Source organism: Schistocerca cancellata, chromosome 3 (genome assembly GCF_023864275.1).
Source record: "Schistocerca cancellata isolate TAMUIC-IGC-003103 chromosome 3, iqSchCanc2.1, whole genome shotgun sequence".
NCBI lineage: Eukaryota > Metazoa > Arthropoda > Insecta > Orthoptera > Acrididae > Schistocerca > Schistocerca cancellata.
The window spans coordinates 34,072,684-34,086,417 of record NC_064628.1 but is presented as its reverse complement, the minus strand read 5'-3'; the positions used below and the strand labels follow the sequence as shown (position 1 = coordinate 34,086,417).

At 38.8% G+C, this 13,734-nt stretch overlaps 1 protein-coding gene across 1 annotated transcript in view; it reads right to left on the bottom strand.

The window, feature by feature from the left end:
* LOC126176842 (protein ELYS) overlaps positions 1-13,734 on the bottom strand; it is a 320,594-nt gene that overhangs the window by 259,900 nt on the left and 46,960 nt on the right. The window contains exon 9 of the mRNA XM_049924028.1: positions 4,734-4,927. Within this exon, the coding sequence (XP_049779985.1) occupies positions 4,734-4,927 (194 nt within the window). The remainder of the gene's footprint in view (positions 1-4,733; positions 4,928-13,734) is intronic.

Sequence of the window (13,734 nt, the reverse complement as noted above, 5' to 3'; positions counted from 1 at the left end):
TATGGAGACGTGGAAGATTGTTTGTTGCAGTGGTTCAGGCAACATAGAGCGGAAGGCATTCCTATTAGCGTCCCAATGCTTTGTGAAAAAGCAAATGAATCTGCAATTTGAGTTGGTGAGGAAAATTTCAGTGCTACATCAGGTTGGCTGTACAAATTTAAGGTAAGACTTGGCATCAGCTGTCAGAATGTATGTGGCAAAAGCAAAAGTGTCAATCCCGAGACAGTGTGACGTTGGAAGGAAACCTGTTTGAAAGAACTGACATTCCGATATGCTCCTAAAAACATTTTCAATGCGGATGAGACAGTCTTGTTTTACAATGTAATGCCTGGCCACACAATAGCATTCAAAAGCGAGAACTGCCATGGAGGGAAAAAAAAGTAAACAATATGTAACAGTGCTGTTATGTGCTAAAAGTGATGGTAGTGAGAAGCTACCCACACTTACGATCGGGAAAATTGCCAAGCCCCATTGTTTTAAGAACATTGTCACTTTTCCCACAAAATATGCTAGTAACAAGAAATCGTGGATGATGACAAAAATCTTCAAAAGCTGGCTTAAAAGTGTTGATGGGAAAATGGGTGCAGCAGGCCAGAAGATTTTATTGTTCGTAGACAGGTGTGCAGCACATCCTCCCCTTAGTTTCTATTTGAGAAATGTGACCGTGGAATTCTTTCCAGTGAATTGCACGAGTGAGCTCCAGCCACTTTACATTGGAATGATATGTAATTTCAACTTGCATTATCGCAAAATGCTCATGCAGCATGCCATCAGGTGTGTGAACATCGAAAAAAGGAAGAAATGAAAACAAACATTTTACAGGCAAAATTTTTACTTGCCATTTATTTCATGTTGTGCAACTGGAGCCAAAGAACACTTCGAGAAATAATTAATAAATTTGTTTCTTCTCATAGGCATTGCACTACATTGCAACTTCATGGCACCGAGTTTCAGATGATACCATTCAGAACTGTTTCCAAAAAACTGGATTTGGAAATGAAGTCCATGATCAGGTTGGAAATGATCATACTGACCGTATTTCACCTCATGATGAAGAATGGAATCAACTTTAAGAGCAAGCATCATTTGAGGATTACGTGAACATTGATGAAAACCTAATCACTACAGAACCCATGAGATAGTTCAATGTGCATCACGGGACCTGGCCGAGGAAGAAACTGACGATGAGGATGATATAGACGAGCCTCAGCATTCCTCCGTGATGTTTAATGGTGCAGTAAACGCATTAGAAATAATCAAACAATTTGTGACATACCACAATGTTTCTGGTGAAATAATGACAGAGTTATCCCGTTTTGAGGGTACAGTGTACGCTATTGCCACATCAAAGAAAAAGCAAGCAAAAATTACGGACTTTTTTACAAAGCAACATTTTCTTCTCTGTATAGGTGTACATTTTTCTTTATATCTTTGTTGAGTACAGTACCTAGTAAGCCTATATAACATTTTGTAGAATGTAACTTTTTATTTACTGGATTTTTTTATTTGTGTTTACCAATTAATTTGGTAGTATGGTGCTATATTTCATATATGCATTTTTCACACTTATGTTTTTTTTCTGTTATCCGTTGAAAAACACATAAATTAAGTTTTAATGTAATTGTAAATTTTTGAGCTGGTAATATAAATTATGTTTCTGACCTGATCTCATATAATTTGCAGTAAGCTGAATAATAAAACCTACAAAATGTTCCTCAGATATACAGCACCAACAAAGTCCAATTGTTGAAAACTGATAAGATTATGTAATTTTAATGTAATAGGACAATGGCATGCTTTGCACAAAATGTTATGAACCATCTCCATGTAAAGTTTACTCACCAACAGATTTGTCAAGGTAGTACTGTCCCTTGTCTAGCTCAGTCATGGGATATGATATGATTGGATTACTAATTCTGCAGTCAAGTAAAGACACCAGTTTATGACATTATAGCTAACACTTGCACAGACTGTGTATGGCTACTGAACTTTTAGCCTACAGGGTACCTAAGAAGTACCTACACCCATTGAAATTGTACAACTGGGGAAATCAAGTTTGTTTTAGTGGTATTGCTCCTTTGAAACAGACAAAAAGCCTTGTTGTCAATATTGTTTTATTTTGTCTCAGTATTTCATTGTTTCACATGGGAAGCCATGGCTCATGAGTCCATACTCAGTTATACTGTTGAGGAGATACTGATGGTGTGTATGTGAGTGCCTGAACTTCCAAATACAGCACAAACAATGACAGGGATAACTGAGTGTGTTTACAGATCACTTTGGCAAGGTCCTGCCTCAGAAAGCAGTCCTACGAGGGTCACTCCAAAAGAAATGCACACAATTTTTTTTTACATCCATCTTTTATTCCACATGTTTGAAAATTTTACAGTGTGTAGATACATTCTTTAGGAACAATATTTTCATTTCTCCACATAATTTCCATCCCTCTCAACTGCCTTACGCCATCATGGAACCAGCGCCTGTATACCCGCACGGTAAAATTCTGGACCAACCTGTTGGAGCCACTGTTTGGCAGCATGCACAAAGGAGTCATCATCTTGGCATGATGTCCACAAGCAAGAGTCCAGAATCGAAAAACACCGTAGCCATAGCTTTTCCAGCAGAAGGTGTGGTTTTGAATTTGTATGATGCCACTCCATTGAGTGCCTCTTTGTCTCTGGTGAAAAATGATGGAGCCATGTTTCATCACCTGTCACAATTCCTCCAAGAAATTCATCTCCACCATTCTCATACTGTTCCAAAAGTTCGCTGCATACCGTTTTTCTTGTTTCTTTGTGAGCCACTGTCAAGATCCTGGGAACCCAACTGGCACAAACCTTTATTAGCGCCACCAATACTTTCAGTATCCTGCAAACAGTTCCTTCCCCTATCCCAACGTAGCGTGATAATTGGTTCACTGTGATGCGTCTGTCAGCAGTCACCAATTTGTTAACTCTCTGCACTTTGTCTGGAGTGCCCGCTTTCATCATGTAACCTGCTTGCCCACCGACTAACTGTACTGTGATCAACAGCAGCATCTCCATACACCTTTTTCAACCTCTTGTGGATGTTTCTCACAGCCTCATTTTCACAGTACAGGAATTCTAGGACAGCACGTTGCCTCTGATGAACGCCAAGTGTAGCAGCCATCTTGAAGACACGCTGTGACGGCGCCACTCACGGGAACAGGTTTAACTAAGTTTGAAAACAAGTGGGAAGGATGTATCTACACACTGCAAAACTTTCACACATGTTGAATGAAAACTGTATTTTTACAAAAACAGTGTGCCTTTCTTTTGGAGTGACCCTCATACATACTTTTGTTTCACGCAGTGCCAAAGGAAGGGCATGTAGCAGACTTAAGAAAACACTAAAGGAAAAGCAGACTGCCTGCACTCAATCAATTAAGCAGTCTCCAATGACATTCATTTGCAAAGGAGCAGTTTAACATTAAGTACTGTAGTCAACCATGCAGGGCCGCATTACAAGAGACTTAAAAATGAGGAGGATACCGACTACTGTGAATGAATTATCTGTCAACATGCAGCAGCAAGTTGCAGCCTGATGTGCCTTGCTTGTGCAATTTACAAATTTTGTGCCATGCTAAAGGGTGTACAATATGTCACAGTTCACACATGAGAAACGTGGTTCTTTGGTCTACGGAAAATCCCCATTACACGTAAAAGTTAGAAGAAACCAGCCTCATGTTATGATACAGACCAGAATGTCATCATGATATTTGTTCGAACTATGTCTTTTCGAAGGGTGCATGAATGGAAATTTGTATCTGGACCTGTCGTAAAGACAAGGGAATTACGTATTATCACTTACATGTGGTTGCAGAAGGAAACGGCTCAAGCGCACTTTATTATTCAGGTGCATTAGTTTCTTGATGAACAATTTTAAGGCTGCTGATGGAGCATGGTTTAGCAGTGTCTCCAGCCACTTTCAAGCATAGACCTTATCATGCAAGGTAACTCATTACGGGGAATAATGAAGTCCTACATGGCTCAATGTCTGTACAAGGCTAATAAAGAATTGTGCTAAAAGCATTGAGAAATTCTTTCAGCACGTAACTCCAGACGTTCCACAAGACGTACGGGAAGTCGTGGAGATGCAGAGAACTCTGTGTAAGCCACAATGTTACATTTTCAGATCCACCGGAAACATAGTTTTCATACACAACAGTCACCACAGTATAACATGTGGGGAATGACTAACCAAAAAGTTGTTTTACCTTGGGCTAAGATACATTAAAATGCCCGTTCTTCACAAACATCCCAATACATAGAAGTGGTTCCCTACATTAATTACTCAAAGCCTCTGAAAGCCTGCTTAATTAACTTATCTCCAACATGAACAACTAGTTACTAGAAAAAAAGACTCCAATTAAAAGCTAAAAATTAGTCCAACACATATGAGATAGAGCTCTAGGAACAAATTACGCTAAGGAAACCAAATTTCATCAAATATAAAAGTATATGTATTATTTAATAAATGATAGAAAGTGAACACGAACAATGAATCACTTTTTTTCTATTTTATAAGTAGTTTATCAAACTTTGAGAAAGTAAACTGAGAAAATATGAAAATTTAAATGTATGTCTAATGTCAATTATTACTACGCACGACTACTGCAGTCCTGAATACACTCACAGGATGAGGAAACATTTCACATTGTATCCATCATTTTGAAAACTTTCTGCTTGAAAATAAAAGATTCAAGTACATACCAAAGATACTTCACTTGATGGACTTGTGATATCAAAAAGTGCTGGTCGTAATCCAATGCTGAGACAATGCTTGTATAGCTGAGCAGGGTGCAGCAGAGCAAGAGGACCACTTTTGTCAAGATGTGAGAGCAAAAACTGCTGTTCACCGGGGTGACTTATTTCCACCAACTCATCTTCAAAGAGTATCTGTGAAACTGAAACAGACCAAACAAACATTCTCTTAACCAATACGCATACACAGTAAAAGTGAGGTTAAATTCTTGTCTCATACACTGACTGCCTACAGTATGTTAACTTCACACACTTTCAATATGCCAATGCAGCTGTGTTAGACCATTATTTTTGTGTTGTTCTGGATGTACAACCAAGTAGTTTTCATTTTATGCATGATATTTCGACAATGTCCCATAATTCTTCAGGTACTGCTAATTATGCTGTTTTGAACACACACTGCCCGAATTCCACCAACATAGCTGCTGGTGAGTTTGACTCCCAACATCCACTATTCCCCTTGATGCTCTTTTGTTGTTCACAGCCCCTACTGATAATCTGTAGAATGCACATTCACTCAACATTTCCTAGCTCTGGTGGATGTGATAGTTGGCGCGATCTTAGTATAGGGTTGTCTGTAAAATAAGGCTTCCAAGGACCTGCAGTCACGAGGAATGCAGTTACGCAGGAACCGGAAGCTCCAGCCTGTAGCTTGGTTCTCCCTCTCCTATTACCTGCCCCAGCGAGCTATCTGTGACACGCAGTCTTTGCTTGGCAGCTGTTAGAAATTGAGCTAACATTCACTTCTCAAATTATGTGTGAATTACAGTCTGTGATTTGTTTTTTGTGTGCAAAACAGATTACGTCAGTGGACATTCAGTCCCAACTGTTGTTAACTCTACAAAGGAACTTGTATGAGCGCACAACATGTGCACAAATGGTGCAAACAATTCATAGACTGAAGTACAGACGTCCATGACGAACAGCGTTCTGGATGCCCATCGGTTTCGGACGAAACGATTGCGAAAGTGGAAGACGCAATGGCTGAAAGGTCAAAAGGTGATGGTTTGGAGTCTGCAAGATGAGCTCTAAAGTCAGCAAGATCAGCACTGACAAAATTTTGACAGACCATTTAGGGTATGCCAAGATATGTACAAGGCGAGTCCCGAGAATGCTTACAGAAGCCCACAAGCAGACACATCTGGAAGTGGCCCATGAATTACTTCAGACCCACACAACTGATAATGAGGAATTCTTGAACTCTGTTGTCACTGGGGACGAGACCTGGATCTACTACACAACATTGGAAATGAAAAAACAATCCTGTCAGTGGAAACATCCAGTGTCGCCAAAGCCGCAGAAGTTTAGTCTGCCAGCAAAGTGTTGGGAAATAGTATGTTTTGAGACAGGAACAGATTATCATTGAGAATACTCCTGCCTGCCAGTACAACAATCAATGTGGACCACTACTGTGAAATGTTGAAAAACCTTTGCTGCGCAATCCAAAATAAGAGGAGAGGCATGCTCATGAAGCGAGTGAGTTTCCATCAGAACAGTGCTCACCTGCACATTGCCCATGTCACAACCAATTTCATTAACAAATTTTGATGGGATACTGTCACACACCTGCCCTGCAGTCCACACATACCCCGAGTGACTTCCATCTCTTCCCTGAATTGGAGAAACACCTGGATGGGGCGCATTTCACAACCGGAGAGGAGCTGAAGAAGGGGCTTTACACTAGCATCGTGATGCGGCTGGAGAGTTCTACAATGCAGGCATACAGAAGATGGTACACTGAATGCAAAAATGCATTGATCTCAACGGTGATTATGTAAAAAATGGGTAAAAGTCTAAGCTTTGCACACATGAATTATTCAATGCCAATAAACGTGTTTTTCATTGAGAAAAGTAAGTGGAAACCTTATTTTCTGGACAATGTTCCAGACACAGAACATTGTTTATACTAAAACCTATGTCCCTGTTTATTGGGTTTTCAGACAACTTTATTCCTTAGAGTGTGTCACGAAAAAAAACTCAAAAATAGTACTGGATGTCAGAGTCAAACACAATCATCTGTAAATAGTGACACGTAACCAACAATAGTTCACAGTCTACTTGCAGCCCAAGCAGAGAGTATGTAAAATGGCATGACTTGCAGCATCTGAAGAAAATGGCTGAGTCAGTCATTAAAATAATCAGCGTAAAATGGAAACACCACTTTCTATGCTTACTAAACATAGAAAACAATGATCAGTTCTATGCTAAGAAGCATGTGACTTTTGTATACAAGAGAAAAACAAAATGTTTATAATAAATTGTATGTTGTGTCAGCCTGTCATCAGTTGAACGATAAAAATAGTGCTCCAATGTTGCCACTGGGTGGTTAACAGAATTAATGTGGATGAGAAAGAATAACAAACCCATACTGTTCAAACAATATGTGTTACGGAGATGCTTAGGGAACTCAAATGGGAATGCCTGGAGGGAAGGCAAAGTTCTTTTCGAGAAACCTGTAGAGAAATATACAGAAATGACATTTGAAGCTGACTCCCACATGATTCTACTGCTGCCAACATACACTGCACGGAATGACCAAGAAGATAAGATACGAGAAATCAGGGCTATACAGAGGCATATAGACAGTTTTTTTATCCTCGCTCTATTTGCGAGTGGACAAGGGAAGGAAATGACTATAATCCATTCATCATAAGAATAAACTTGATGTAAACAAACACAAATGTGGTGCTTCATCAGAAGTGGTAGCACATGTACATTGGTGTTGTTACTCTCTTGGAAGTAGGTCCTACTTATGTATTAGATATCTTATTACTAAGTTATGTTAAATTAAACTGTAAGATATTCAAATGTATTAACAGCCATCAACGTTTTTCTTAATCATGCTGTAGCTACACAGTTTTTATTTCAAAAATCGTGTACAGTCACAGCCTCTGCAGCATTGTGCTCCGATTGCCACGCTGTTAATGGGCAGAAAAAAAATGGCTGAGGCTGCTTTCTGTTCCGTAGTGAAACATGTGCATGGAACATGGTTAAAAAGTGCCAAGAAATAGGCTGTTCTTAATGTTTTTCATAAATTTATGGAGATAATCGGCTTTGAAGTTTTCCCAGTGTTGTATATAATGTAGTTAGTAAAGGAATCCGTATTGAACGTGTAGTGCCGACAGAAGCATAATGGTATACAAACAGAAACGGTTATTCGTGCGTTGGTTTAAATCTCCCCAGAATTTCTTTTTTTCTATTTCCCTTCATTCAATCTGAAATGCCTACAGCTCATAGTTATAAAACTCATCATCATTTCTTATGAATAATGCACATCTTCCTGTTTCTAATTGCATAATGGATGCAAAATTTCTGTTTCCATTTCAAATAAAAATTCTTAATTATAGATGTCTTATGAAAGACTGTTCATAAAAGTTGTTTAAATTAAGAAAAAATAACAATTTAATTTTTAAGGCAAAAATGAAAAACCAAATCCTCTTTATTTGGACTGTGTCCATTGTTTTATATCACGGAGGTAGAAAAGTATCGTAGAAACATGAATAACAATCATTTTCACAGCATCGAGCACATCATACAAATGCTGCAGTTTTACATTTGCTACTGTACCATTACAGTATGCACACAACAGAACTGATCTGGAGCCAAGCTGTGGGATTTGGCCTGAGAAGTAACAAAGCTGTTAAGTTGCCAGATGTACTGGAACTAACACATGCAGGTTTTTCACACGTCACTGCCGAATGCTGGTGGGATATAGAATGGCTTGTCATAAAAGAAGAAGAGAAAATGCTGTGCCCGGTTGTCTTCACGGATTCTGTTGTTGATAGGCTCATTATCAATGTAGTAGGTGACACTTCCAGAGCTGAAATGTATTTCTCAGATTCGGATAAGAAAGGAACTAAGAGATCACCAGACAACTGACTGAAGTAATACCTTCAGTGGCTTCAATATTTAACTACACAGTTAAATCCTTCAATAATCTCTTACATTACATACAGCTTATGCAGCAAAATTACCCTGCCTTTAAGTCAGGAATTATCATCATTCTTGTTTTTAATAGCTAAACGATAACGTGTAGCGGTTTTTGTCAGTTGTCTAAGGAGCGTGTTGTGGGTGATTTGCAGTGTATTATTTCATTCTGCTAAATTAAATACCATTCAAGTTGTATTGCTCCTCTGCCTGTCTCTTTTTTAAGTGTGATCTGCAGCTGGCCACGCCACTGAAGGCTAGCTGTACCAGCTGGCTGGCCAGTGCTGTCCAATTTAAATGTTCCGGTAAAGCTGTCCCATATTATTGCTAAGTCGATGTGCGCGTAACACACAGCACAAAATGTACCCTTATTATCGTACTTGACAGTACTCGAGACAGCTTAGCTACAGTCCCACATGAAACAGAAACCCAATGAAGTTCCAGCAAACGTGGAAGAATACATAGTGCAATGTTTACATCAGGTTTATTCTTATGATGAACGGATTATAGTAGTGGTACAGGGTACCCTCTGCCACGCATCATATGGTGGCTTGTGTAGTATCTATGTAGATGTAGATGCAGATGTAGATCAAAGATAGGACTCCAAGCCAGTGGGATCTAATTGTGGACAAGTGTATCTGTAAAAGCAGTGTAATACCAGACCTGGGCACCACCCACCACTCCAACTCGTTAATCCTGTCAGAATGGTTGGTGAATGACAGCATTAGCTTCAACCATTAATGAAAATTGTAATCATGATGTAACCTCTAAAGATTTCATGCATCATATATAATTTTCAGATATTCTGGTGCCACAGCTCTTATGACTCTCGTGACTAGAGTGATGGATTTCTGAATTTTTTAGAATACTTCAGTTTGAACAATCAGTGCTAATGCAGGGTGTATACATGGACAAGGAAAAAAAATTCCCGGATTTTTCCCGGATCTCCCGGTTAAAAATACATTTTCTCCCGGGTGAAAATACAGTTTTTCCGTGTTAAGTAACAGTATACTTTCCATCTGAACTGTTATACTTATCAACCCTTTGAATGGATATAGTTTTATACAGCAGCGTAGAAATTCTCGGCACTTTAGAAAAAGAAACTCAGGGGAAAAAACGCGTCTCGGAAAGATCATTGACGCGCACCAACATGTACGCTGCATATTTTCGTATTACGAAAGTATATATTCGAATTCCACCAACAGGAAAAGAGAATGGTTTAAGTTAATATACGTAGTGTTGCTACAAGAAAAGAAAAGCTTTCGCACACAGTATTTGTCGCTAAGATTAAAAGCTACAGGAGAAACTAAGTTTTCACATATAATGTTAATCTGTTTAGCACATGTTACACTTTAACATACATCACACAAGTACGCCAGTAAAATTTTTAATACCGACATAAATCTCTTATCTTCTGGGCTCGAAATTCTTCTAAATGGCTCGTCATCAAAGAGTTGATTTTTAAAAAAGAGCAAACGCTCTGTGATTCAAGAAATTCATCGTACATTCTCGCACATAGTTCATCTTGCGTAAAAGACAAATTTACTTTGATAATAACACTTTTCGAACAACAGTTCGCAATATTTTCCCGCGACCTGTTAGATTCATCTCAGCAGTTGCCAGACAGTGCTAGATAGGAGGCGTCACCCCGTATGTTCGTACGTGTAAAACTTTAAAAGATCTTACATTATGTCATAAAAGAAACAAGACATCAGAGGATACTCCAAGACCGTCGGAATTTCGTGAACAATACTAAAATGCATAGTTTGCCTTAAAGCGCACATTCTTATCTCCAGATTTCCAACGATTTAGGCCTCGATCTGATATTAAGCTTTTTGGTATGGTTTTCGGGACGTAAATTTTCTTGGAGTGCCAGTACTGTATTATCTCAGGTTTGGTTCTTTATTATGGAATAATGCCATACGTGCTAGAAGATGAAAAGTGCACTTTAAATGCAGCGAACAGCTGAAACTAGCCAATAGTGTGGAATTAAACACTTTGTTTCAAATAAATTTACTGCCTCAGCAGGAAAGGTTAATAAAAAGCCAAATTTCTTTAGCAAACCGACAAAAATGACTTCATTGTTCTTCAAGGCGATTAATGCTTGACTGTCAGAAAGGTAGAAATAAAATAAAATCCGAAACTAGTAACATATTTTAGCCTTCCGTAATTATGTGAATGTATTTTAATTCACTTGATAGCGCACAGCCACAGAAATCCGCTTTGTTTTCATTGGACGTGAGAGCAATAAACGAAGAGGAAACAGAAAAATCACTAAATGTAAACACGGGTCACGTGGAGACTAACCCCCCACCCCCAACTATAACTCAGACTGTTCTGCACATCAGAACGTTAAAAATTAAAAAAAAAAAAAAAAAAAAAAGACTTTTCAAAAATAAGTTCATTTTTTAGCGCACATCTTTCTCAATAGTCTGATACATAAAACAATAATTATCGAGGAAATGTAAGACATGTTATTTAGTCTTACGTGTGCAGAAGTGCAGTGCCACGCTCTTCACACAGCATTCTTCTATCGCACGTCACTGTATTTTGCTCTGTGGAATTGAAACGTGTCTATGTGTATATTTTGTAATGGACACCATAAAACTATTTAAGGACAGTGGAAATTAAAATGTCCTGTAGCGCCTCTCCTGCTCCCAGTCGGCCGGTATGACATCCTGCCCCTCTTTTTCTTTTCTTTTCTTTTCTTTTCTTTTTTTTTTAAAAAAAAGAAAACAAAGTATCGTAATTAATACTGGATGGGATTATTTGTAACCGGCAGAACAAGAACTCTTCAGAAAATCTGGACTCTCTATTGCCTATTAGCTAATAACTTGCTTTTCTGTGTGACATAAAATTAAATATAGGATACCTAAAACCAGTAAAGACAAGAGACAGGCAAGACAGTACACATTTCTTCAATCCTTAGGTCCTAGCGATTTTTCTCTCTAAACTTGCTACAGCTTTCCTTTCTGTGAAAGAACTATTATCTTATCAAAGTTCGTCAAACGTTTTGCTACACGAAAAATTGAAATGTCGTCGTCTAATACTGAAAAAGCTGTTAATACATATAGTACCCACTGGTGTGGTTTCTCGATCTGATTACGTCTATTTTGTCACTGTATGCTGGATAAAACAAAATAGGCCTTTCTAATATTACTGCAATTGTAACACACACCAAATAAGCTAGACTGTTTTGGCACTAATGATAATTTTTATAGTACGGCAATATAATTCACGAAGTACCAATACGAAATACTATTTGGTCTACTACAGTCAAAAAGCTTCATGTTAGGAAATAGTTTGTTATGCACTAGATCGAAAAGTAGTACAAATTTGGAATCATCATATTCTTCCATAATTTGTGTGATGTCCCTGTTTCTTCTCCTTCCTCGTTCTAATAAACAATCTTATCACTAATTCTGTAACTATTCCTATCACTGTCAAAATTCATTCTCCGGTTAACTTTACTAACCCTGCCACAATCACCGGTTTAATTATCCAGCGATTATTCTCTGGTCAGGCGTGGTCGTACAACGCGTTTTTCGCGCAACTCCCAGAATGGAACTTAAGCAGCTGCTAGCTGGAGACTACAACTGGCCCTGTCTAATGTAGCGATCTGGCCAACTATTTTCTGTCAGAATTTCACTTTCTTGGATACACCAAGAAGATAATACATGATCTTTCTTACCTGTTAGTCGTTTATTTCCACTCTGGTAGTCTGAATGTATGGATTTCGATAGTAATTATAACAACGCTAAACATTTGCAAACCGAATCAACCACATAAACAAGCAGCAGCTGGCATTCACCGGTTCGGCTTTATTCCGCTCAGCTCTACCGCCCCGTCCCGTTTTGTCTGCAGTAAAGTTCATCTCTAGATTCGACGAGGATTCCCCTGGCAGAGACATCACATACACTATGCACGCATTCCAAAATCAACTTGTAATTCATTCAGAAGTCAACTTAGAAGGTGTTCAAAAATGTCCAAAAACCAGCAGGGGTGCGTTTCAAAATTAGATGAATAATCGATAGACCGATGTGCACTGGATGCTAGGCGCTTTGTGAAACAAGGTTTTTTTTTCCCTCAAGAATATGAATTTGCCACGTGCCTCCGAAATTTCCGACCGGTTCAGATACCCCGGTTTGCCCCTCCCAGATCCGGGCCTGCAGCGCACGCATGAATATAGCAGCTTGGACGCGCCAATAATATTTTTCCGGGTACCCCATGTGGCTGGTTGCTGCTACTGCCGCTTACATAGCCAACAGCCACACTTCTGTAGCCAGCAGCGGGAGAAGAATCTAATGTAAACAGTTGTGACTTCACGCTCATCGGAGGCAATTGTTGTTATGAAGCATTGCATAGTCTTCCTAAAGCCTATGACACATTTTGCTGTTGGCAGACGCTTGTACGTGCACTGTCTTCTTTTATATGGCGCCTTTCCTTTGCAATTTAAGTTTTATTTTCGTTTTTTTCTCTCGTTCATGTTTTAATGCTGTAGTATTATTCTGCAGTAGCGGGATACAGTAATATCCTTTGTTAGAGTATCGGTTCTTACCAGTCAAAATTACAAAAATTTAACTGAAAACTAAAACAACGAAAAATTCCCGGAATTCTAAAAAATTCCCAGGTTTTTCCCGGTTTTCTCCCGGATGAAAAAATTCCCGGGTTTTTCCCGGATCTCCCGGTTGTCCCGGGCCGTATACACCCTGTAATGATATACATTCTAGAGGGAAATTTTAAAGAAATATAATGCACAAAACACTTCTTCATTCTTTGATTAGGGATAATGCAACTGCCCTCAAAGATGCAACAAAAATGATTAACACGTCAGGAAAGTACTTTTGTTGCAGTTTCAGAGTGTCTATTACTACACCTACACACTGATGATTATGTCGGTATCACTACATTGGTAGAATTCTTACACAATCATTTAATTAAGGTTAGTGCTGTATGGTAGCCAGAATGCTCTTGTTGCCACAGAAACTAAAATAGTTTGGCATGTCATATGACTGGGATGTGG